Consider the following 21,824-nt stretch of genomic DNA (forward strand, 5'->3'; position numbering starts at 1 on the left):
AACATGACAGGCTCCTCTTTAAAGCTATGTGTACGTTGGCTGAATTTTATACAAGATTCTTGAATCTTGTGGAAAATTGGGCACAGCTTGACATCTGAACAATGTCCCTGGTTTGTTTGATTTCTAAAGCATTGGAAAATGTTGCACTTTGGAAATCAAGTAGAGAAGAATAAACACACTAAAACAGAACTGGGCTGAATGTGAAAGTTATTTTTCCATATGTCTCTATAAGATATTTATTACCTTTATTTCTCCTACAAACACAGCCCCCCATGCTGGAAATACTGTGATACTTTTTTTTTTTTTGGTGGTGAGAAAAATAGTCCTGTTAAGACAAATCTTACCCAGCAGCAATAACCACCTAAGGATAGGCAATTTTCAGCTGGCTTTTCAGAAGCTGGTTGCCATGACAAAGAGCACAATTTATTCCTTAGTCCCTTATCACAGCTACAGATCACAGACCATAAAAATTAACAAGGCTCTTTTTCCTTTTCCTGATGATTTCATAGTTCCTCATCCTTACCTGAGGTCTTTTGTTCCCCCAATTAAATGGAATGAATGTCAGTCATCTAGCAATTCAATTAACGCTGATTCAAAATTCTGGCCCAAACAAGAAACTATATTCAAAACCTCCTAATCACAGCTCAGTCATGAGAATGAGAAGTAAGCAGGGAATTGCACTAATTACTCAATTAGACTAATACTGTATTTTTAAGCAAGGGTTTAAAGGGTTGTCAGCTCTGACAAAGGACTGTGGAGCTGTCCTCACCTTGTGTGCCAGCAGTGGCCCAACCAAAGCCAATGTTTTCAAGTGGCCATAATTTCTACCCATCTAAGATGGATGGGTCCGAGCTAGGTAATGGGAGTTTACAACTAATAAACCAACCACAAATGAGGGACGGCTCCAGGGGGCTTTAGTGGCTCTCAACCCGGCCCTGAACAGTGGGCAGTACTTGCCCGTGAAGGCAGCTGAGCACACATCATCACCTGTGCTGGTTCCAGGAAAACATCTAGTGAGGAGAAGCACAGAGCACATGTGAGAGCTACTACTAAATCTTAACTGAGTGACGCTCACAGGTACCGGCTTCCAAACTGAAGACGGAGCCTGCATCGGGTGCTGGGCGAGAGCTCCTCAGCCAGCGGGTTCCCAGCTGGTGGGGCTGAAAGCTACGAATCGTCTGCACCCCCAGGGACAGCTTCTCAGGCTGCAAAGCCTACCGAGAGAGCCTTTGTGAAACCAAGAAGAATGAGTGAAAAAGAACTGGCTGGGAAGGACACACCAGATACGCCTGAAGTCTTTACAAAACAACGCAGGATACAGACCAAAACAAACTGGACCTTATTAAAAAAAAAAAAAAAAATGAAAGCCTAAAAAAATTAGGCTTTCTTCCTACTCAGTTTCAGAGACTTAAATATTCTGTAAACAACAGGGAGGACACTAGAGCCTGTCATGCCTCTGGTTTTTGTAAAAATCCTTCCCGGGTTGGATGTGGGAGAGGAGCTGGAGACAGGAAGAGGGAAGAGGGCCTGACACACGTTGAGGTCTTTCCTCTGCAGCAGCTTCTTAAAATGACCAACTTGGGAACTGCTCAGGGGTTCCGAAAGGAGAGAAAACATTTATTTGACTAAGACAGACAAAGTCTTTACTTCCAGGGTTTGCCTTGCAGGTGGCCACTGCCCAGCGAGCGGGGGTTCTGGTGGCCGGCAGGGCCCCCGGCAGGCAGGTTCTGACTGCTGCGGGAGCCTGGAACCTTGGAGTCTCTTCCAGAAGCATTACCTTGGCTCAGCCGGCCTGAAGGGAGCAAGAAAGCAGGGAGCAGAGCTGCAAAAATGATTCCAGGGACAACCTGCCAAGTACACTTTTAAACTAATGAAGTCTTATGCTACAAACCACTTTTAAACTAATGAAGTCCTATTCAGCATCTACTTTAGGCTAAAACCTACTCTTCATCCTTGAGATCAATTAGAAGGTGGGGAAGGGGGCAGGGAAGGGAAACCCAGATAGCTTTTCTTTCCTTCCTCTCCATTATCCCAATCAACCTCATCTGTCCTTCATTCCTTCTCAGTAGAGAAGGGTACAGGAATGGTTAGAGGAAAGAGAAAGCAGTGTGCCAAGGGAAAGGCCAGAAGTAGCTTAAAGGTACCCAGAAGCAGCAGAAGGAAGCAAAGCTTTCCGAGAAGGAATCTGAAAGCCTTAGCTTAGCCTCTCAACTCTGCCTGAGATGCACACTTTATTTGACTGATACCCTCTCTTCTCTTTCTATGTCTGTGTGCAATGCCTAATTCTTACCATAATCTCCCCTCCACTCACCTCCCCTCTCCTCACATAGCACCTGCACCTTCCCCTTCTCCTGCAAATATTTGAAGAATCTGAATATAAGAGATCAAGCTTCTCATATGATGAGGTTGATGTTCAAAGCTGCAAATCTCAAGTTCTACAGAAAACATTATTTCTAAAGGTCAAAATATCTTACTAGTACTGTCTGCAGGACCCTGGTCCTCTTCCAGGTAATATTCTATCTTCTTTAGGTCTTCTGGGGTAAATCTCCATTTATTCTCGGCTGCTGGGGGCGGCACTTTCAGGCCGGATCGTTTCCGGGCAGAAGCAGGCGGAAGGGTCTGCTGGCAAGATGCTGGCAGGGAACCCGTAATCAGTCCTTCTGGGAATTTCTGAGCTAAGACTTTTAGACCTAGGTGTGGAAGATCATCAGAAAAAGCCGTGTTAGCACGGTGAGGCCAAGGCAACCTGGAAAGGAGCCCGCGTGCCTCCTCAACACAAGGACAGGAAATCTTTCTTAACTGCTTCACCATTAAGTAAATTACACCAGACAATGTCAGTTGTTATGTGGGATTCTGAGAATTCCACCAGAAATCGTTTAGCTCAAGTCTGCAGCATTAAGGCTTTCTTACAGAGCCATAAAGTAACATCATTATTTCAGGAATTAAAAACATGTGCTGATGGAGCTAACGGAAGTTTCACGTATCCTGACTCCTTTCTGCCAGCATGGTTGTCTCTGTTTCCAGAATACTAAGCTCTGAGCTCCGGGAGGGAAAAGGCGATAGGGGTGGAGTTGAAGGAGTGTGAGCCCAAGTATTCACCTTTTAAGTCCTAAGCAGAACACAGCCCCTCACCTCCGGAAAGCATGAAGAGGTTCTCAAATCCCCGCTCGCACATGGTGGTAGCTGCCTGGCTGGCCAGCCTCTCATCGTCGTCATACAGAATGATGATCTTGCCATGGGCATTTTTCTAAGAAGCAGATGAGTTAAGGTTCGACCACACTGAGCTAATGCTCCTAGACTATACAGAAACCCCTGAGGAAGAAGAGCTGTCAAGGTTTACCTCTCTGAGTTCAAGGAGCATCGGATGACCCCGCTTCAGGGGGTACAGGACTTTTTCCTGTCGTGGAAACCACACAAGCTGGTATCCTTTTCTTCTATGAACTAGTATCACCATGTCCAAGATGGCACTAGTTACACACTGTACACTCTTTGGCTCTTTCATCTGTACAATCCTGGAGAGTAAGTATTACAACCTCCATTTTACAGATGAGGAAACAGAAAAACTTTTATGCCCAGCGTGTCCACTGCAGTCTTATTTATAATAGTAAAAAAATGGGAACCACCTAAAAGTCCATTCCTTCAAAGAGGAATGATTTAGTAAATTACAGTAAATCTAAAGATGAGATCTTATACTGCATCAAAAATAGAGTTTATAGAGAGCTTGTGTTAGTGTGGGGAAGTACACTGTAATATGAAGTGGGGAAAAGCAACACACTAAATTATATATACAGTATAATTTTTACTTCATTAAAAACACAAAGAAGACAGTCTGGAATAAAATACAAAAAATAAAATACAAAAAACTCTTACTACAAAAAATGTAGTAAGAGTTTGTTGTTCAATTGTGTGGTTATTGGAGATTTCAGTTTTCTTTTTTATATTTTTCAGTATTTAAATTATTTTCTATTTGTATGATTTTTATGAGCAAAAAAATTAAAATTTCAAGAAGCAAAAATATTAAAATAGAAGGAAAAAAATTCACTCCTTACATTTTACATGGGAAAACTTTCTGGGGAAAACAGTCTTAGGACTGACTCTCAACAGATCATAACCTTTAACCTAATGTTTTTTGTCCTACTGCAGGATGGCTTGGAAGCATTCTCAGCAACAGCTAAGAATCAAAATTCTAAAATATGCTAAGTAAACTAATTAATATCAAAGGTCCTTCATAGGGTTTTCTTACTAGGAGCATGATTCATGATAAGATTGAGTCTTCAGTCTTTATACCATCCAACTCCTTAAAATGCAACAAAGGATACATATTCAAGAATATCATTTGAATAAGGGTTCATTGTTCTAGACAGAGTTGCAATTGGGTAACTGTAAGCTGCAAAGAGAAGAAAAAGCTTAGGAAGTTTGTAGCTCTCGGTACAACTTGGCCCCAATTCTCAGCTGGTTCAAAGTCTGAGAGTTAAAAGAAACATATTTTCAAAATCAACTAGTTATAAACCTAAATACTTTTGTGAACGAAAAGAAACAGGACACTATGAACAAATAAGAAGTGTCACTTCACTGTTTCTGACATTTAGCACTGGGCCCCTGAGCCCCCTGAGAGAGTCACCAGCTTCTCTCAGAGCATGTGGTAGAGCCAACTTACAGGTTCCCAGAACACATCTGGCTAACATAGGGTTTCCCCAACTGCTGACCACAGGCTGTGGTTTGAGCCTGCCTGGGCTCAGTACCGGGCTGTGTTCTCAGGAGTGAGACACTGTAAGGCCTTCTCTCTCTTACCTCCAACAATGTGGCACTGCTGGTAAGAATCTCTATCTCTCACATCTAGCAGCAGGAAGGGGCAGTCGGGATAAGGTTTGTCTTTGGTACTGGGCTCTACTTTCTTCACAAGCCCTTTGTCTAGATCCAGTTCCCCAACGCCACTGATGACGCTGCAAGTGAAAAAGTAGGTCAGTAGACACTAGTCAGGGATTGGTGGCTTAAAGGTCAAATGTGTTTCTTCAGAATGGCGAGAGGGTGCTCAATGTCTCTTCAAAAGACACTTCAAAGAAAAAGGAAAATGGATGTGGTGTCTCAGTTCTGCCTCTGAATGCAAGATCCTACGGATGGATTCCTGTTCTCTCACCCTGGACCCAAAGGAGGGGATCCACTGTCCATACTAACCTTCAGAGAATGCACGTTAGGTCATTAGCACGCAGAGGGGCAGAAACTGTAAGCGCAAGCTGCCTCCAGAAGCAAGGGCAGCATTCAGAGAAAGAAAGAGGCAAACAGTTACTCCAATGGAATTTTGATGCGTGTGAGAAAGCAGAGCAAAAGAGGAAAGAATACGGTTGACAGGGCAGGAAAACTGAAGGCATTTCTATGTATATCATATATAACATAAAGTAACAACAGTGTTTTCATATATTTCGTATACTTATACAGTGACTCATCCAGTATGGATTCTGAACCTTAATGTTTTCAATAGTTATCTGTAGTCACTTCCATTTTATAGGTTACAGTGATGAGGCTGAAGAGGCTTTTAGATTTGGCAGCATTCATGTAATGAGACAGTGGAAAAGCTAGGATTAAAATGAGGGAGGTCTGTTTCTGACCTGTTTCTGAGGTCATAAAATCACTGAAATTGGTCGCCAGGTTAATATAGGCAAAATGTGGCAAAAACATGAATCAGAGAAAAAAGGATAGGTGTTATGATCAAAGTGGCGAGTAGTGAAATATCTGTATTGGGATAAGAAGATAATCACTCTTCCAGGCAAATATGAAGACACACGTGCCAAACCACAGATTAGTCTAGCAATAGTTCCTCTCCTATCACAGCAAGTCAAATTCTGCCTTTAAATCCAATGATCACTACAACTATATGCCCTATAGTGCATATTTTGTTGAACCAAAGGAGAAGAAACTATTTCATGTGAAATTACGTGCTCAGTGGAAGCCTTGTCTATCTTGTTTTGAATGCAATTTTAGAGTTCTTGCACAGCAGTAGTTATAAAAATAATAATAGTGCAGTCGACAATAGCAATTCTTTCTCTAGTAGAACTATTTTACCAGTAGAAGGGATGGATATGTGCAGAAAATCAGCACCGTCTTATAAGCAACAGTGAATATCTGTGAGGAAGTGCTGCATCATGAAACTGCCATGTGCATTTGAGAGTTGACACCAAGGCTGCTTTCACTCTCCTTTGCGCCTATTTAATATCAGAGCACTATGTGTGGCACTCTATTTTTCTTCTGATTCTAGACAGGGTAATTATAAGCTGTAGCAGACAGAAAAGGAGAGGGGGGGAAATCATACTCCCTGAGTCAAAAGATAGTGGTTGTAAAGCTAAGTCCTAATAGCAAACTTGCATATAGGAAGACTGAGAAGAATGGGGTTGAGGAGTGAAAATTAATGCTCTCCTATCAATATATTCTTACATTAACTAAGAATGCTGTGACAAGATCCAGGAGGTGGCATTGATATAAAGAGAAAATAGAATGGCTGAGATGAAAATGTGGGACTTCACTACGCCAACCTGTTTCTAAGGTCATTAAATCGCTGACATTGGTATCTAGATTAATGAAGGTAAAATGCAGTGAAAACATGAATCTGATGAGAGCACCTCTGAAGGGTCGAGCGGCTGGAGTCCCCGGCTCCCTCACTGTTTATGAACTGGACGGGGCTTGGCGACTGCTCCCCAGGGCTCCCTTTCCCGTTGGTCTTGGCAGTGATTTCAGCATCAGGGTCTGAGGTTGCAGAATCGTTGTCTAAAATTTGCAAGTGAATAAATAAATAAATTTAGCCTCAGAATTTGTATTTACTTGTTAGGCAGTTCCACTGAAATTAGGTCAAGAAAAGGAACTCGTATTACCATTATTAAATTGTTCTAAGAGTTCTAACATATAGGCTCTCAAACTGTAGTCTGTGGACCCCATGAGCCCCCAAGACCCTTTCAGGGGATCTGAAAGGCGAAAACTATTTTCATAATACTAAGATGTTATTTTTCTTTTTTACCATGTTGATATTTGCACTGATGGTGCAAAAGAAGTGGTGGATAAAACTCCTGGCCCCTTAGCAAGAATCAGGGCAGAGGTACAGAGCTTTATTAGTAGTCATTGTATTTTTCATCAACATGCACACACTCAGTTAATAAATATGGCAGTCACATTTTTAAAAGTCCCTGATGAAGCAGTAATAATAATTTTATTAAATCTCACCCTTAAGTACACACTTTTAAAATATTCTGTGTGATGAAATGGGGGAATCCACATACAGCAAGTTTGCTACATACCAACGTCCCATTGTTGTCTCAAGGAAAAGTATGTGTGTGATTTGTGCTGCTTTTGCCTTGAACACCACTTTTACTTGGAAGAAAAACTGACAGGAAAACTATGGTTATTTAGACTTGTGTATTTGGCAGCTGTTTTCTCAAAAATGATCTAAAGTGAATTTCTCATTTCAAGGAAAACAACCGATGGTATTTGTTGCAGTGATTAAATTTTGAACAAAAATCAGAATTTTGGAAACTATTTGCCATCAAGAGCTTGACTTCTTTACCATCTTAATGACTTTTCTGATAAGACACGTGTTGTGGTTAATAAATGTGACTTTTTTGATATTGTGTAATGAAATTTGTCAACATTTGGAAGATCTTCATAACTCAGTGAACCAGTATTTTCCAAATGACCAATGAATGATGTTATAAAATTATGTATGAGTAAAAGATACATTCAGAGTGCAAAAGAGACCAATGGGTTTAATGTAACAGGGTATGAAAAGTTCATTGATATGGTTTCAGATTCCACACTACAACTAACCTTTAAGAAGGTACCAGCTATCAAGTTCTGATGTAGTGTCAAAGAAAAATATCCACAATTATCTGAAAGGGCTATTAAAATATTCTACCTTTTTTCAATTACAGATCTGTGTGAGGCCAGATTTTCTTCATGTACTTTAGCCCAAAGAGCAAACTGCAACAGACTGAATGCAGAAGGTATGAGAACCATCTGTCTTCTATTAAATCAGACATTAACAAGACTTACAAAAAAGTGTAAAACAATGTCATTCTCCATATATATTTTTGTTTTGGTAACATAGATATTTTGCATAAAAATATGTTATTTATGTTTGTAATGGGTTTAGTATTGGTTCTTAAGGTAAATAGCAAGTATTTTTAAAATTCTTGGTTTAAAACTTTAATACCCTAAATATTAATAGATATAATTCACAAAAACCAAAACTCTTTGAGGTCCTCAAAAATTAAGTGTGGAGGGAGACTGATACCAAAAGGTTTGAGAATTTGCTGTTCTAACCAATATAATGAGAGAAGACACAGAAATAAGAGGCCTAGCTGTTAAAGAGCATATTAAGTTTTAATTTGTGTATGATATAATACACCTAGAAACTTTAAGAGAATCCTATGAGAATAAGGGAAATAAATGTTAGATTATAAAAATAATCTAGGTTTTAAGGTTAATTATAAAAATGACCTATTTATAAAATAAATAAGTTAGATTAAAGAAAATACGGACAATCAAAATATATACCAATTAGAAAATAACATGAAGAACCTCTCATTTACAGTAACAACTGCAGATACAAAATATACTCTCCTAGAAAATAAACCTATTAAGAAATGTAAAGGCCATATAAAAACTTATAAGTCCTTTATAGGTCTTATAAAAATTTTACTTAGGGACATTAAAGAAGACCTGAATGAAGAGAGAGTGACATACCTTGCATATTCCTGACTTGGTGACTAAAAGTGAAATGATGTTAATCCCTTCCAAATTTCCAAATTTTTAGCCTTAATACAAATCCCAATGGGCTTAAAAAAAGCTTAAAAGAATTTTAAAGATGAGAAGAGAAGAAAAAAGATATATGTATGTGTGTGTATATATATATTATATATATATATATAGAGAGAGAGAGAGAGAGAGAGAAAAGTAATTTGGAGAACCTGCCTTTTCAAATAGTAACATATACTGAAAAGGTAAATGATCAAAACAATGCACTAGAACAATGGAAAATAACAAAGAACTCAGAAACAAATCCTAGAATATATACAAAAATCTAATGTATGTTAAAGGTAACATCAAAAATCAGTGGGTAAAGGGAGAACTATTAAATAAATGGTGCTGGGATAATCTGTCAACTATCCAAAAAAATCAAATTTAGATAACCCCTTCATATCATATACCAAAATATATAACAGATGGATTGATGTAGGAAAAAACCCAAAGCAACCAAGCAAGCTAACAGATGAAAATATAGGTGAATATCTTATTTTGGATTTTATGAATCTAAAGCACTAAACGAAAACACAATATGAAAGGCTAATAGATTTAATCATGTAAAAACGCAAATCTCATATATGTCAAAAAACAACACAAAGAAAATTAAAAGGTCAATAACAAACTAGGAAAAGTATTCGTGACATATATAAGTGAGAAAAGGTTAATACACTTTATTAGGAGTTTTAAAACTAGTTTGTTAATAGAAAAAAGATCGTGTGCACAAGGTAAAAATGCAAACAAGATAAAGTTGCTAATATGGAAAGGAAGTCTTCTTTTCACTCCAGACCTGCAGGCCCTCAGGCCTCCACCTCCAAGGGAACTACCTTCAAATATTTGTCTCCTTCCAGAAATGAAACAACTACATATTTTGTATATATTTTATTTCCTCTCCTTTTTACGTATCTAGGAGGATGCTATTCATACTGCTCTACACTTTGATTTGTTGTTTATTTTGTTATTTATTTATTACTTAATAATACAGCTTGGGTATTATTCCAAATCATCAAATAAAGATTTTTCTCATTTATTTTCAAGGCTGTATTGGTTTCCAGTGAATAAAGATATCATAATTATATAAAGATTTTACAAATCAATAAGTAAAAGATGAACATTCCATTAGAAAAAAAATGGGAAAGGACATATAATGTCCTCAAAAGAAGAAATACGTATGACCAACAAACACAGACATACGCAAAGCTCAATCACACTATCAAAGAAATCCAAAATAAAAATATTAGATACCATTTTTCATCCATCAAATTGGCAAACATTTACAAAAATGAGAATTATTCATCATTGGCTAGGATGGGGAGAAATGGGTCTTCTCATTTGCTTGGTGGGAATGCAAACAAGTAGAACCTTTCTGGAGATAATGTGGAATCAGCACCGAGCATCTTAAAATGGTTCCACCCTTTGACAATCTGCAGCAATTTATCTTCAGGAAATAAATCAGAACCATACAAACATTTATGGGTTTACACTGCAGCATTATCTTATAAAAATGAAAAATTAGAAAAATGTTAATGGCCAACAATAGGAGAATAATTAAATATGTGGCATATACAAAGGATAGACATTATATGACAACACAACCTTTACAATTAAGCTTTTGAAGTCTATTTAATGACATAGGAAAGTGTGCATGATAAAATGTTAATTGAAAACAGCATAATACAAAACTATATACAAAGAGTATGGATGTGGGTGGGGAAATCAGACCAAAATGTTAATAGGGTTTATTAGTTATTTTAATTTTCTTCTTTATATGTTTTTTTACAGATTTCTAATTTTCTAGAAATACACTTTTAAGTCAGGAAAAAACAATAAACATTATAAAAGGAGTTTTTTTATTCCTTCAGAGTTGGACAATACGCATACAGATACAATCTGTGCTACAGGCATTCCTGAGTTATTATTCTGTATAGAGCACTAGAAAAACACTAATATTACTCACACATTATGGTGTCCTACTTTACAAAAGCCTGCAAATTTATCTCAGAAGAGAAAATTGCATGTGCCCATATGTTCTGGTGTTGTAATCTCGACAATGAATTAAAGGACAAAATCCAGGTACTTATATAACCAGGTTAAAATTGGGAGTACTCATATGAGGAGACTCAATTATCTCTATTACAAAGAGCCCTTATTTCTCTGCTGTGTTAGAGGCATCTGTCATAGATAAATTCCTGTCTTTTACAGATTCTTTTTATCCTCCCTAACAAAAACAAGCCCGGGGAAATGACAGTCGAGTTGTACAAACCCAGTGTTCAGACTTCCTGAGAAACTTGTCTTGAAATCAGAAGTCAAATTCCTGGCCTACATCAACCTTAACAAAACACATTCCCCTTCAATAAACAGCCACACATTGACAGCTGAGTACTTCAGGATAAAATAAAGACCTTCACTCTGTGAATTCTTTTCATGACAGAACACCTAAGAGGTTTTCTTTTCAACTTGGTATTTAAGAAAGTAAATCTGGCGCCTATCTATCTTTCTAGCCTTATCTCCTACCACCGCACCTACCCCTCCCTCAGACCACAGCCAGACTGGATTATGAGATTCCCCAAGCACGCTTGGACTTCTCTGTGCCTTTATTCAGGCTGCTCCTCAGCCTGAGACAGCCTCACCCTTAACTTGCACCTGTTAAGATTCTACCCCTAAAGGGGGCAGAGACCCAGTTCAAAAGCCTGGAAGAAGCCTACCTCAGTTTCCTAGCTGGAAAATACAGAGTTCTCACAGCACCCTGCACCTCTCGAAAGGCACATTCCAAGACCCCATAAGGATGCAATAAAGGCAGTGAGAAGACACTGGCTGCTACCAGAGACATGCAGATTTGTATCCTATGTCCATTCCTTATTGGCTGTTTACTTTGAGCAAGAAGTTTAACCTCTGAGGCTTGGGCTTCTCATCTGTACAGTGTACCTTCCTTCTAGAGTTTTTGAGAAGATTAAATAAGAAAACTCATGTGAAGTACCTAGCAATATATATTCATCAAACGATGGTTTCCTTCTAGTCCTCCGTGAATTTCTGTCATTAGTAATTCTGTGTTTCTGTTATCATTTTCCTCACCCAATACACATACGTATGTGCAGTGCACACTCGTAGCTACAAACTCCATGTAAGCAGAGCTGTGTTTTATTCATCTTTGTAGTCTCATAGCACCCAATTCTGTGACCTGTACTTATATAGAAGGCACTAAAAATATTTGTTGAAAAAAAGTAATTAGTATATTAAACACATTTAAAACATTTAAGACTACAAATGTTACAGCCAGAAAACCAGATGGCTTTTTTAAAGAAATAAGAATTAGCAAAGCACCAGATAGCATTTCTCAGAGAGTAACAATCTAATTACAGATACATCAAAGTCCCCGTGAACACAATAGCACAGTCAAATGATCAATTTGTTATTTTCCCCATATCCTCACTTCTCATTACCTTCTAGCCTTTTAATCTCCTCAGCTGTCACTTCCAATGTTTGATCAGATAGGGAAGCAACTTGGATGACCTGATAGAAAAAAGAATGAAATGTGTAGAAGTGTGTATGTTTGTTTGTCTTTAAACAGAGGCAATTCTGTTTTTAACAAAAGATGAGGAAATATCAAACATCAAAGATCTCCTGTTTTAAGAAACTGTCAGTGTCCCCAACTGGAGACTAAATCTCAGGTCTTCTTACTTTGGGGGTGGTAATTACACTGCAGATGATCATTCCGGAAGAAAAGATTTCTTTAAAACATTACACAATAAACTTAAAAGACCAAAAGGATAATTTTGGACATGAAACATAAGTAAAAGTTTAAAACTGCATTCAAACATATTCTAGTCCCAACATAACATGCTATTTCTTGAAAATGCAATACTTAAAATAACAGCATTGTATCAGAAATTCTTCATGCAATGAAGAAATAAATGTAATTATGAATATATTGATTACAATGTTGTATACACAAAAGCACTTTTGCCTGGGGGGAAGTGATAAATTAGGAGATTGGGAATAACATATACATACCACTATATATAAAATAGATAACTAACGAGGACCTACTGTAGAGCACAGAGAACTCTAACCAATACTCTGTAATAACCTATAATGGGAAAAGAATCTGAAAAAGAATGGATATATATATATATATATATATATGTATGTAAAACTGATTCACTGTGCTGTACACCTGAAAGTAACACAACATTGTAAATCAACTATACTCCAATAAAAATTTTTTTTAAATGTTTGGTAGAATTCAAATTAAAAAAATAATAAATCACTTTTCACGACTTAGCTCATAAGACCCAACATCCACCTTAAGTTACATCACTGTAACCCTTGTTTGGGGGTCAGAGAGACACTTTGTCCATAATTTTCAAATGAAAGAAGAAAGCGACTTTCCTAAAGTAACAAAATAGACCATGGCAGAAAGACTTGGAAAAAGAACCCAGTCATAGATGGGAGATCACCTGCTTTCCACAGATAAAAATGTCCAAGCAATAAAGAATGCAGAATTCTAGATTCTCAATATTAAGATAAATGGGCAAGGAAAAATAAAACCTAAACTACAAATCTGATGATTAAAAAGGAGAATGTACATTTTACTTTATAAAATTCTTATCAAAGAAAAAAGAAAATTTCATACCAATTAGTCCTCTCATAGGTGAAATATAAAGAATCAGAAGAAAACCCCCTGCAAATATTACCTAGAGTTGAATTTAGAAATACATAAAGCAGCACAAATTAGAAAGTCTTTACTCCAATGGAAGATCATTCAACTTACCAGCTGGGCAAAAGTTGTAACTTTTAGTCTCTTAAAAAGCTCATCTTTTTTGTATCTATAATCTGAAAAGCAGAACAGGACAAATATTTTTTCCAGGCTTATTTTGCTTTCTTAGAGATATTAATTCTTTCTAGTCATCAAGTTATATGGTATATTTTTCAAGTTATTTACATGTTTTATCTCATTTGATCCTCATGATATCCTCAGAATTAAGCATGGCAGGTATTATATCACCTTTTCATTTATTCCTTTGCTTTGGCCAGTAAGAAGCCTCAAGCTGAATTTATAAGCCACCTTTTCGGGTCTAATGATTTTACCCCTCCCCTTTATTTGTGTACCATTTTCCTTACTATGCTGTCTCTACTTTGACCATATTGTATTGCATGCATTTTTGTAAGCCCTTTAAATCCTTTTCAGAATAAGCAGGGAATAAACATCTGCATTTTACAAATGAGAACAGAGACCCAGGGAAGCTGAGTTGCCCTAGGTCAAGAGCTGGTAAGACATTTACTATTCTATCTCTGCCCTGAAAAGAGTACAATTCTATTCCTGAGGTTACAAACTATGCTAGAGACACAGGCCAACCGTTTTTTTTTTTTTTCCTGGAGTACAATGCTGGGCACAAATTTGTAATTGGTCCTGATAATCTCTTACATCAATTTTCCCTCAACTCCACTTCAATAAAAATCAACCTATTCAGTTTTGAATATGAAAAAGTTCTGGAGATCTATTGTATAACAAAGTAAATATACTTAACACTACTGAACTGTACACTGAAAAAGGTTATGATGGTAAATTTTGTTATGTGGGTTTTTTTTAATCACAATTAAAAATAAGAAAAATCAACTGAAAACATCAATATTTACTCAGTGCTATCTTTACAATTCTGAGACATAACTCAATGGGGGTACTTTTGCATTTGTTTGTGTTAATAATTCTTCATATCATATTAAACAGTTTTAAAAAATTTAGCCAATCTCACTTTATTATTTGTCCCATAGAGGCATATTAAAAATTGGCTTCCCTAAACTTTTCTGAAGATGACTTGCCAATTCTGAAGAGTTTTCAGCGTTGAACTCCTGCCTACCCTTTCCCTTCACTCCTCTTCTAGGTTTATATATTGATGTCCTTGACTCCTTAAATACTGCCTCATTATTTCAGAATTACTGAAGGTTAGCTGGATAATTACTATGGGCTTCACTGTCTCATAAACCAAGACTCCTAGCAACAAAGGAAAGGATTAAAGGTACTTAAGATTATTTACCTGGTGATACTAATCATTTCCATGAATTTTCCAAAAAACCAGCACAGACCAAATAGTTACTTTGGAGGATAATGTTAGCTTGGTTTACCAAATAGCTTTCGACTCAGAGTCGGGAAATATTACCTTAAAAACAGGCCTTCTGTAAATATATCAAGACTCTTTCTTACGGGAATTAAAGCTTCTCTGTTCCAAAATGCCCTAAAGATAGCATTTGGCTAAAAATTGACCTTTCTTCCAGAAAATTCTTAAAACAGCTTCTTCCAGATAAAAGATGCAAAGGAGCTTCTAAAACCCACCAGGATGCAGACCCGAATAAGCTGAGCAGAAGCTTTAAAAAGTGCAAGGGAACGACTATAGTATTTCTCTCAATTGCCACCAACTTGCCCACCAAAAGTCATTTACGTAAAGCAAAATGGCAATAAATCAGCCTGTGAAAACAGTCAACAGCTTCCAAAGTAGTTTGCACTGTGGCATTTATCCACTGATATTCTTTTGGTATAGTAACATAGTTTGAAATACTTCTCCAATTCTTCACATTCTAAGTATAAAAGGTACACATTAAAATCCCCTTTAAATAGAAATCACCTTAAACGAGAAAACAGGCGCTGCTATTTTCTAATGATCATAGTTTCTAGCATCCTCTCATAAGCACTAGAAATCCCAATGCACATTTGAGCCTGAACTCTACATACCTGGTTCTGGTTTAGAAGGACAGCCATCATTAGGACTTTCTGACATTATTACTCAGAGATAAAAGATCAAGCTAGACGTTTTACAGTAAGTTTTAAATTTTATAAAAAGGATAACTTGGAAAGCTCTGACAGTCTGTCCTTGCAAGGGCGAACAGAGCTTTAAGAATGGAGCTTCTGCTACTATAGCTTCTCCCAAACTCTGTGATGGAGACAAAAAATCCTAGTTTCAGATATGTTATCAAGTTTTGCTTCTCTGGTAAGTCTGGAATCTAAGTGTGTCTCTCTCGAGTTACTGGAAGGACAGAGACCTAACTATCTAGGATGTTTCACACTGGGCCCAACTAGTGTCATCTAACCACTGGAGCCAAGAATGGGCTTTGTGAATGGTCAATAGACACAGTGTGTCTCTTTTCCCCAGGCAGAGTTGAAAGAATATTCAGATTACAAAGGAATTCTGCGTTTTCAGGGTTCTGTTAAAACACATTATTAGCAAAGGGAAGTTGGGCTCACAGTGGAAGACAAATCAAAGGAAGTAACAGCACAAGGTTTGTGATTTCACAGAAAGACACGGCATCTAAGGTAATCCGAGAAAAGTGACGGGTTTAGGGTGTCATGAAACAAGGCAATATTCTCCTCCCTTCTGACCCAAAAGAACACCTACAACAGAAGATGGGAAAAGAGAAGGAAATATCTTCCAAAATATAGATCCCAAACCAGAATCGGAAGTAATTCTAGTCAGGGAATCAGCACAAAGCGTGTAAAAGGTGAGAGGAACCTGCTGTCTTACTAAAAGGAAGCTCACAACTTCTAAAGAAGGAAGGTGAAGGAAGCATTTTCAAGGACTCTAATCCACAGGTATTTCTTTTGGGAGATAAGCTCCATTTAAAGTTTAGATATTAAAGAAACCACATTGTGCTTTTAAGAACTGTTTTAAACAGGGTTTCAGCAATCTGGGTGGAATGGGACAATTTTTATGGGACAAATTTTGGTGTGGACAGGTGAGCTCACACTCAGCTACAAATGCTTAGGAGGTGAAAGAGGCTACAAACCAAGACAGAAGCAGGCCAGTTGAATTTTGCTTGCCGTGGATGAATTAAGGACGACAACAATGAAGTTTAGGTGAGTAAACAAGATTTTTTTCCATAGTTTAAAATTTTAATATACACTTAAAATATATATACTTAAAGTAGAATATTTTACAGATATATAACATTTAAAATATATAGCATAAAATGTTTAAAATATAAAATATATAAGAAGAAAAGGATACTGCGACATCACACATTAAAAAACAAATGTCTATAGCATCAGTCCTTGTAGTTGAACCTGGCAAATAACAGAGTCAGCAAGAAGCTGCTCCTGAGTCCAGATCTATTGTCTGGGGTTTCTCAATACTGCAGCAATTCAAAAGGAAAAGGAACATTATCATTTAAATTAAAAGGCCTGCTGTGTAAAAACAAAAGTTCTGGTGAATTTTGGATTTGTAATATTCTCTTCCCAGAAGATATATATTACCAGAGCCAAGTCCTGAACTGCTATCAATCAGAGTACCTCTTCACTGCCATTAGCTCAATATTGCCCTAGCACTGGGTTCTCCTACTGAAGCTATGAACAAATCCATCTTAGAAAACAGATGTTCCTACTTCTCTAATTCTAGACTTGATGTGTACATTTTACATCTGTTTTCGACACAGATTGAAAAATTATGATTTTGCACGAGGGCAGTGCACTCAATGACTAGAAGCATATCTTTGCCAAAGATTAGTTTTTTAAAAGGATGTGCATGAAATATGATTTTTGATTAAAAGAAAGCCAACTGCAATGAATTTATAATGTATAACACCACTTTAAGAATAAGCTCTTTCTTTCTTACACCACTAAGTCTTTCATGAATACTGTCGAATTTATACTCAAAAGAATGTTACGATATTAGTTATTATTACTCCTAGAGAAAATAATAAAATAGGAAAGATTAAGTACCTTGAATAAAGGTCATAAAGACTGCAGTACAATGAAACTAGAAATTTGGCTTCTCAGTGCTTCACTAGAGGTTATTTCACATTCCAACATTAATATCTCCTATGGGATCTAAGTCAGGTAGAACTCAGACTCAAAGACCACAATCTTAGCAGCTGACCAGAATGGCACACTGTGTTTCCCACATCCTTCTAGGCACCTGCCACACTCACCTGACACCCATAGCTCTGTGTGTGTGTCAGCTGTAGAGTGTGGTTAGGCTCGTCAATAACCAACTTGTAGAGCAACTACAGGGTTCCATTATCCCAAACCATCAGTAGTGTTACTCACTTTTTCTGATCTCTTCTAGCTTCTCAATGTATTTAGTCATACTGTTACCTAAAAAGAGAAGCAGGATTTTAGCTATGCTTTTCATGGAAGAAAATGAGTAACACTGTGAAAACAGAATGGAGTACAAGTATTCCCTAAGCCTTCCCATTCTGCTTTTACAGAATTACAGTAGACAAATGGATCAGACATAGTAAATAGTCTTTTGGATTATACAGCATTATTAAAAGGTAAGGAATCCAGGGAAATGTTCTGGTCAAATGTGTTAAGCTGAGGTGCACACCCAATAAACATTAAGTCCCCCCAGGCAGTACGAATGATCACTTCATGTAATGTTTTTTCTTTCTGAGTTAAGCCTTTCCTCTTCCATTTATCCCCCCATAAGCTTTTTGTGGGGAAGATATGCAGAGGAAGAGAAAGAAGCAATGACCTCTGAATGTCTAAACTGTGCCGCTGTGCCTACCCAAGCAACACTTTCCTCTTCACTTAATCTTTGTGGTTTCCTCCTCTTTCCTGAACTTGGTCTTCCACTATTCATGCTGATGCTGCAGCCTGAACTAGACCACACAGTCTGTACACCAGTATTCACTGTGGATTTGATTTGCTGAGAAATAACAGCAGATTCCCACCACTGTGGAGAGTCCTCAACCCTCATGTTTTATGGCCTGGTTCTACAACACTAGGCTCTAGCCAAGGTGGTTTGGAGAGTTTTCATGCATTAGAACTGGGCCAGGATCCTTCTGGTTTCCGAATGAACTAAAGTCTGGTTCTCAAGCCAGGGGCTATTATTTTTTACTAGGCATGCTTCAATTTGATTCAATTCAGCACAGCAAGCTCTATCTGGCACCTGAAAGGTATAGCAAAAGAGGAAAACATTCAGAATAATTTCTCATTTCTAAAATTGTGCTCCTAACTTTTAAGCCTTGAGAGGAGCTAGTCAGTTTCAGTCACAACTTCAGGTAAAAGAAATGCTTCCAATTAATGACATGAACTGATGTTTTCAAGCACTATTCTGATCTTTTCTTCATGGTTTAGGTCAGAAGCAGAGAAAGAAAATCCTTGCTCTAAAACCCAAAGTACATTTTCAAAAAACAACTTATATCATTTGTTATTATTAAGTCCTTGTCATGAATTCATTATAGAATAAAATTCTACTGAGTTAAAATTTTTTTTTCGTCTGAAGACACACAGTCCCCAAATCAGAATCAAAAAGCAGGACTCAGACCGTATCCTTCCAAAAGCTCAGAGAGACATGACAGTAGTCAGGGCTGCTCAGAAGCTGAGGCTCCTCAAGACAGACACTGAGAACATCTCAGAAGAAGTCCAAATAGCACCAAAGACCAAGATTAGAACAAAATATGATCTTTTCTAGGTTCTTCAGGCTATAATGGACCCGAGATGTGACCAGATCTCCACAGTGGAAACCATGAATCCTTCCCAGACTCACATCCTCTTCCCTGCAACTCTGCACTTGGGCGGAACTCGACTGGTCAGTACTAGCGTTAGAAGACAGGGCAAATGGTGTGCTGTTCAGCGTCCTACAGTCTTATTCTTAAACTATTTTACGTAGGAGCTTCTGGTTATATGTTCCTGAGTCCCTTACAGTGCCAGGCTGTTGATGTGGCAGTTAGTTTCTTTTGGCTGGAGAAGCTTTACACCTCCTCCAGAATCGTCAAAAAACTGAGGTACAAAAAGGATCACTGACTTGTCCAGTGACAGAGCAAGTTAGTAACTAAGTCAAGATTAGTACTCCCAACCTCCTGGTTTCTAATATGGCTCACAAAAACATATCATTCTCTGGCTGTGCTGTTTTAAAAACATGATTTCACTGTGAGGTAAATATGTAGGAAGTGTTACTTCCTTTATAGTATTGGGTGGGAACCATTTTATGCTCTAAATTCCCTGAGGCATACTATGAACGGAAAACAATAGCCAACCTTATTATATAGTCTTTATTATTAAAACATTGCATTTCCAATCTATAGCAGTTTCCACTAACAACATGTCTAAAATCCATTTCTCAGTCAGTTATCAACATTTTTGGTGTATTTACACAACACTTCATCTTCATACCAGCAGAGCCTCACAACGACCCTGTGAGGTAGGTTGTCATTCCTACTGATTATTTTTCCCACTAAAGGAGAAGGCAGAGAAACAAAATCTTTTGCATAGGTGTACAAGTACTTGGCTAAATTAAGAACAAATCTAAGAGGGCTATTGATAAGAAGCTCTTTTCATTACAGCCGTTCATTCTATCCAAGTAGAGGCAGGGGGAAAGAATATGGAGGATTTCTGCATTGCTTCAATTGGAGAAATGACTAACTGACACAAAAAAGTCTCTAAAAATGAGTTTAGAAAGTATGAAAAGTAGTATTTTATCCCACTTCATATACTGCTTATATCTTAACTAAGCAGCTCATCTTACTGGATCTAATCTCATTTGAGAATAGTTTTTTGACTACCTTTTAAAAAGAATACAAATGAATCAATTCTATAATTGACTTATTTATAAACACATTTTTGTTTTACACAAAAGTAAGGCACCTAAAAGACTATCAACAGACTAATTTTTTAAAATAAAAATTACACATTACTGCCAGATACATTTTCCTAGACGATACTTTGATTAAAAAAAGTCAGCGGCTCCCCACCACTTACTGACTGAAGTTTAAACTCCTTGCTCTACTCGTGAAGGCACCAACATCTCACCTACCTCTTCAATCTTGCCTTAATTACTAAACTTGACAAACTCTCTGTTAGTCTTTGGTTCTCTAACATGTCACCTTGCCCATGTAATCATAATAGCTCACCCAGCTGGAAGTGACCCTTCCCTCCTCTGAACTTCTACGGCACTCGGCTTACCAACTCACAAGGCATTTATCATTGTACTGCCTTATTTGTGTGCAAGTCTTATCTATCTTATTATACTGACAGCCCAAAACAACTATTTACACACACACACACACACACACACACACAATATCTTTATCCTTTCCATTGTCTAGCGTAGAAGGCACTCAAAAATATTTGCTAAATGAAAAATACTATGAAGATCTACTAGCTGAAGAATCCTTATAATGAATTACATTATAATGTAAATAATCACAGCCCAATTTGGTTTGAGTTTTTGGATACCTGATTTTCTCTAAGCTATGCCCAACCTGATTTATATATAGTACATATATGTTACATACTACTTAAATGACCTATATTGTTTCAGGACTCAGGTGACCTAGAAATGTATAAGATGGTATTTAGCTTCTACTTAGTTTATAATTTAAGTTGCAACAAAAGATATATAAAAAAGTTTTACAACTGGAATCAAGAGAAAGACACAACTCAACTATATCAATAGTGCTAAGCAAAGAGAGCACAATCGACGAAATGAGTGACTCATTCATTAGATTTTTTCCTTTGTTTTCCTATAATTTAATAACATTATTTGAACTGAGCCAGTAAGAAAAGCAAGTGATTTTGAGCAGCAGTAATCTAAAGTGGGTAAGATTTATAAGGCACGAACTCAGTTGCTAAGAGACAATTCCACTGCTTTATTTTTCTTCAATATTTCCCTCCTCTACGGAGAAGTTCTTTTGGCTCAGAAGGAGCAGAAAGCTTGAAAAGAGGCACAGTGGTCCTTTGTTAATCTCAATAAGTTATACGAGTGCATAGTGCTTTCTGGTTTGTAAAAGGCTTTCACATACATTTCTTCCTTTGACATAAGAAACAGAATTAAATACCAAATAAAAATGAAGAGTACTTAGTCTGTAATGAGTTTGAGTGCTTAAGATCAAGGCTATTAGCAGATATTCAGGAAAAGTAAAGACTAAGAGGAAAAAATGAAATGACTAGTTTGTATGGAGATAAGAAAACTAAGGTGAATTTCTAAAAAATAAAAAAAGGCTAGAAAAGACTGAATGGAGATAGTCTACAGAATTTTAGAAAGCTAAAGAAATTTGAAATTAGATTGAATATAGATTAAAATGAGAGAATAATGCCAGCAATGAAAGAG

The 21,824-nt window shown here is 37.2% G+C and overlaps 1 protein-coding gene across 2 annotated transcripts in view; it reads right to left on the reverse strand.

Annotated features, from left to right (window-relative positions):
- Window positions 1-1,300: 1,300 nt before the first annotated feature.
- The window catches only part of CEP41 (centrosomal protein 41), a 43,815-nt gene continuing 23,291 nt past the window's right edge, over window positions 1,301-21,824 (reverse strand). The window contains exons 3-11 of one of the 2 annotated variants that reach the window (XM_007469717.1): window positions 17,819-17,866; window positions 13,556-13,617; window positions 12,225-12,294; window positions 6,615-6,759; window positions 4,792-4,943; window positions 4,320-4,387; window positions 3,133-3,247; window positions 2,475-2,690; window positions 1,599-1,792 (exon numbers count right to left, since the gene is read on the reverse strand). In XM_007469717.1, the coding sequence (XP_007469779.1) occupies window positions 1,644-1,792; window positions 2,475-2,690; window positions 3,133-3,247; window positions 4,320-4,387; window positions 4,792-4,943; window positions 6,615-6,759; window positions 12,225-12,294; window positions 13,556-13,617; window positions 17,819-17,866 (1,025 nt within the window). In that variant the 3' untranslated portion in view covers window positions 1,599-1,643. Of the gene's footprint in view, window positions 1,793-2,474; window positions 2,691-3,132; window positions 3,248-4,319; window positions 4,388-4,791; window positions 4,944-6,614; window positions 6,760-12,224; window positions 12,295-13,555; window positions 13,618-17,818; window positions 17,867-21,824 lie in introns of both variants that reach the window. The other variant, XM_007469718.1, reaches the window with a different exon arrangement.

Source organism: Lipotes vexillifer, unplaced genomic scaffold, assembly GCF_000442215.2.
Source record: "Lipotes vexillifer unplaced genomic scaffold, Lipotes_vexillifer_v1.1 scaffold1329, whole genome shotgun sequence".
Lineage (NCBI taxonomy): Eukaryota > Metazoa > Chordata > Mammalia > Artiodactyla > Lipotidae > Lipotes > Lipotes vexillifer.